The 4,778-nt window shown below is 40.3% G+C and overlaps 1 protein-coding gene across 1 annotated transcript; it reads left to right on the top strand.

The window, feature by feature from the left end:
* The first annotated feature begins 817 nt into the window (after positions 1 to 817).
* edn2 (endothelin 2) lies at positions 818 to 4,575 on the top strand. Its single transcript, XM_050034672.1, has 5 exons — positions 818 to 992; positions 1,896 to 2,049; positions 2,192 to 2,305; positions 2,940 to 3,023; positions 3,128 to 4,575. Exons 1-5 carry the CDS (start codon positions 926 to 928, stop codon positions 3,225 to 3,227), a joined length of 519 nt encoding a protein of 172 aa, XP_049890629.1. The 5' UTR covers positions 818 to 925; the 3' UTR covers positions 3,228 to 4,575.
* The last annotated feature ends 203 nt before the right edge of the window (positions 4,576 to 4,778 follow it).

Raw genomic sequence — 4,778 nt, forward strand, 5'->3', positions numbered from 1 at the left:
TACTATACTATGACTGTTTTCCATGATTTTAGATGACATACCATACTTTGACTTTTTTCTATGATTTTGGATGAAATACTATACTATGATTTCTTTCCATGACGACATTCTGTAATTACTTTTACTTTTGTTACTTAATGTATATTTGTAAGTACGATTGTAAATGCAAGATTTTACACTGTACTGTTGATTTTTACCGTGCAATTTTGCTATTTTTTAATTTTATTTCCTTTTTAATTTTACCTTTATTTCCCCAGAAATTTCCACTAATATAAAAAATCTCTTTTACAAGTAAGAGATCTGTGTACTTCTTGCAGGACTTACTTTCAGGACATTGAATTTAAACCACATACTACTTCTAGTCTGATATGTCAGTGTCAGTGTCAGTCTTAGTACAGTACATTCTTAGTTTAGGTCTAATGTCCAGTGATGATCCCTGTGCTTTTTAGGGACGTCTGGCAAATGAACCTCTTAAGGAAAAACACTAAATACTATTGTTTTAGGTATGAAACTTCCACTGAAATATACTGAATGTCAGCAAAATACAAAGTCCTTTAGGGGAAAATCCACAACCTGTAAAACTCTCAGCATTTGATCCCTGACATGTTCTCCCTGCATTTCTTGGCCTGTTGGGGGCGCTGACAGCACTGCATGTAAAGGTCACTTCTGGAATGTGAGGAGGGCAGGTGGAGTATGTGCGTATTGTGTAACAACACTGCTGTGACGAGTACACAGAGGTAGGAGGGGCCATCATGATATCACTCACAGGGGGGGTATAAGTAGATGTCCTGGCAGGAACGTGAACACAAAGCACCTGTTGCTGCTCTCCAGCCTCAACTCACACATCTGTAAAGACTCGGCTGCACCTCTTGAAGTGTGTCAACTGACTGCTGCTGCTTTTACACATCAGGACATCAGGCGCTACATGATGATGGCTTCCTTCATGTGCAAGACACTGGCTTTTTTTGTCATCTGCATGGCTCTGCAAGAGGGTGAGTAAGAATATTTGGGTTTCTTGGAATTTTATTATTTAATTTAAATACTTGTGCAGATTTTTGTGGGCGAGAGCTTGTAAAAATGTATTAATTTGATTTCATAATATATTCCTTTTGGCTCTGCATGTAATGAATCATGAGTTTCTTCTTGGCTGGTTTCATAGGTGTAGATTTTAAACATTTAGAACATGTACATTTGTCTCCCCTGATAAAAACATTAAAGTAGCAGAGGACTTTTATTTTGGCAGAATTGATGACAATTACATCATCAATTGATGCAGAAAAGGGACAATTTGCAGTAAAAAAAATTCACCACAGTGCAAGAAATTCTTTGATGCTCAAAATTTACTGGTGGAGGACCCCCAAACCCCCTGTTTGATGTGTGTTCTCCCTGCCAATGTTGACAATCTGGCTGGTTTAGATAAAGGTTTTTGGATAAGGGATAAAGGTTTACCAAAATAAGCAATGATACAATATAGTAAAACAGCACAAATTCGTTGAGGAAAAGAGGAAGATGCTGGTATGAAGCCAGCAGCAGCCTTTGACTTTCTGCCAGTCACCACAGAAAGAACAATACAAGAGCTGGGTTCACCCTTCCAGAGAATATTTCCCTTTGATAAGTCACCCAACTTAATTGAAAAGTAATCACATTGATATCACAGCATTATTGATACAAGCACTTACAGCATGACTGTTTGACTTGGATTGAGTCCCTAGATGTATAATATAATGAATATTGTCCGACATTAATCACAATCTTATTTTTCTAACCGCACAAGTAGGTGTTAACCCGCCAACTAGATCTCTATGTGTTTACATGTGATAGTCATGAACTGCACAGTCATACTGCAAAGCATTAGTTGGCGCTTTTTAATCTCGGGATCCTTTGTGTTTTTCTAGGTTGTGGACTCCCCTTATCAGAGCAGGCTAAGCTGCCAGCTCAGGCTCCACATCCACACAGAGTCAGGACCAAACGCTGCTCCTGTAACAACTGGGATGATAAAGAGTGCATCTACTTCTGCCACCTGGATATTATCTGGGTCAACACACCAAGGTGAGGCTGCAGAGCACTTTGGACACACTTAGAGAACTGCATTTGCTATTAGACCGAGACTGAGTAAAACCTAACTCCTAACCACCTGATCCTAACTAACTCCATTATGACTGTCCTAAAATGTTTCGTTTTTCATTTACAGTAAACTCCTTCCTTACGGCCTTGGAAGTCCCCTGTCTCGCCGCCGCCGTTCCGCTGAACGGTGTGAATGCCTCAACCCAGCCGATAAAACCTGCTCCGGCTTCTGCCACAAAAGGTGAGTGCCCCTACCTTCCTCCTTCCTTCTACCTTGATCTACAGCAAAGCAAGGCTGTCCCATCACGTACCCTACTTTGCCAGATAGTATCAAAGAATTTTTTGTGTCTTCTTCCACTGTCAGCCATGTGTGACGAGCCTCAACAGTCGGGTGATGCAGAGTCAGGGAGGAGGCGAAATGATTCAGTGTGCGATAATGTTACAACAGTATAGGGGTAGTAGTCAAAGCACAAAGAATGGCCCGCATTTCCCTGTTGGCCTTAAGAGAAATCACAACGGTTTATTGGCAGTGCAGCTATTTTTGGAAAGTTTAGATTTCTGCTTTTGCTCGAGGGAACTTTTGTTGCGTCTTTGACTTATTGCGGTCATGAAAACACCTGTATGGATTAGTCACCATCTCTAGATGTTATCCTTGGTGGTGTTTAGAAAAGGCACGGCCTACATTTCTGCCCATCAGGCATCTAAAGATATATTAGTTTGAAATTCCAAGGAAATTGCTTAGTTGACCCTGAACTACTTTTGCTTCAATGGACATAATAATGCCAGACAATATCCTCCATTTGTAGAGGTTTGACTCCTGAGGCATTGAAAGGGTTATGTCCTTGTTTTAATGCTGTTGTTGTTTCACTCCACAGCTCAGAGATTCCAAGTTCAACTACTGTGGGCCCATCGGTAGAATCTGCAAGCACAAACAGCAATAAATTGCTGGCCTCTCTCAGGTACATGGAGATTAATTTAACCTTTAAATGTATATTGTGCAGGTTGACGGTCATTTCTCAGACATGAAGCATCTCTTACCCGTTTTCTTTTGTCCTCTCTGCAGATCTGTGGTTAAGTCCAACACTGCGATCGCACAGGAGATTCTGTCAACACATGAGAAATTGAGTGGAGTAAACAGGCTGAGGAGCTTAACAAGGAGGTAGAGGACTAAGTGAATGCCAGAAGTGGTTCAACCTCAATGGATTCAACCTCCATGGGTCGCTGACTCCTCCAGCTACATTCAATGCCAACCAAGGTTGCGAATTGTGTCAAAAGTCTTAACAACTCTAGGGCTGCAGAGGTGAAAGGTTGGAAGGCAAAAGAGGCAGTCAGTCAAGCATTTGATCAACAAAGCATCAGAGGACCGGCAGCTCACCAAGCCAGAAGCCCTAAAGCAGGAACAATGTTGGGTGGAAACATTTAAAGTCATTTCTTGAACTCTCTTTGAACTAAACAGATACCAAGGAAGGATCAACTGTAGCCAAGAACATGGAAACTTTTATCCATCCTTTTGTGGACCAAAATCAAGAAAGTTTACAATGACCGGTCTCTGATCTGCCAGTCTTGGTTTCTGTGGACATAACTCTTATGACTCGTCTGAAAGGACAGTTTTAAACCCACAACTCACCTTTACTGAGGATTATAGGATCATCACATATTCCACAGTCACATCAAATCTGTATTTAGTTGGAAATTGTTTGTCAATGTTTACTCATATGTCCTTGAAAATATTGTGTCATTGTAGACCTTTGGTTCAGTTTAATATTCCTCTGTATCAGAGCTAGAATCTGCTGTCCTGCCTAGTGTTTAGGACAAAGAAGCAAATTGCTTTTTAATGATCAGGCAGTACTTGAAAATGGCAGCTCGATCACGCTTGGCCCACACAGCCTTAGTGTAATGAAGGTCATCTCTTTTGGATTCATCCCACAAACAATTAGCTTTATACAAGGTCCATTGCACGCACACACACACACACACACACACACACACACACACACACACACACACACACACACACACACACACACACAGTCAACTTGCTCCATGCATAACAACAACAGTAGGTCTATTGTGTTGGCAGGAGTGTTTATTGCATAGCTCCTGTTTAATGTTTTGATTGAAGATAAGCCAAAAGGTTTCAATGATGTGCAGCTTGTCAAAAAAATGCAACAATTGTTTTTCTCCCCTGACTAATGTTCTCTTAATTCTTCTGTAATTAGCCACTAGGACACGACGACCCTCGACTTGTGTTATGCAGCTATTTGCAATCTATTTATCTGTGGCCTGCACTTTTTTCTTCTTCGTTTCACTCCATCTGCCGTGTTTCAGAAAATATTCACCCTCAAATATCTCAGTGCTGTTAACGATGGATAGTTTACCGGCTTAGAAGTTTACTGTTAAACGCTGAATTGTAAATAGAACAATTTATTTATTCTCTAACTTATTCGGAGATGTATTTATATTTGTTTGATGCACTGAATTTTCTATGAGAAAATAAAAATGCAAGAAAATATTATGTAACAGAATGATGATGTCATTATTTGAGTTAAAACTAATTGCTGTCACTCACTGGAGTCACAATCACACTCACCTACAAATTGCTTACTCACCATCTGTCTACGTTCTTTTGTTTGATGGCCCTGTTTGTTAGGAACTTAAGGCTTGCCAGACTTAAAAGAATAACTTCAATAAGTATCTGGGTGTGACATCACTTT

This window comes from Epinephelus moara, chromosome 22 (genome assembly GCF_006386435.1).
Source record: "Epinephelus moara isolate mb chromosome 22, YSFRI_EMoa_1.0, whole genome shotgun sequence".
Lineage (NCBI taxonomy): Eukaryota > Metazoa > Chordata > Actinopteri > Perciformes > Serranidae > Epinephelus > Epinephelus moara.

Coding starts and splice junctions, on each gene's coding strand:
- edn2 (XM_050034672.1), top strand. CDS start 926: ATGATGATGGCTTCCTTCATGTGCAAGACACTGGCTTTTTTTGTCATC. Junction 993..1,895: donor CTGCATGGCTCTGCAAGAGG/GTGAGTAAGAAT, acceptor GTGTTTTTCTAG/GTTGTGGACTCCCCTTATCA. Junction 2,306..2,939: donor TCCGGCTTCTGCCACAAAAG/GTGAGTGCCCCT, acceptor TTCACTCCACAG/CTCAGAGATTCCAAGTTCAA.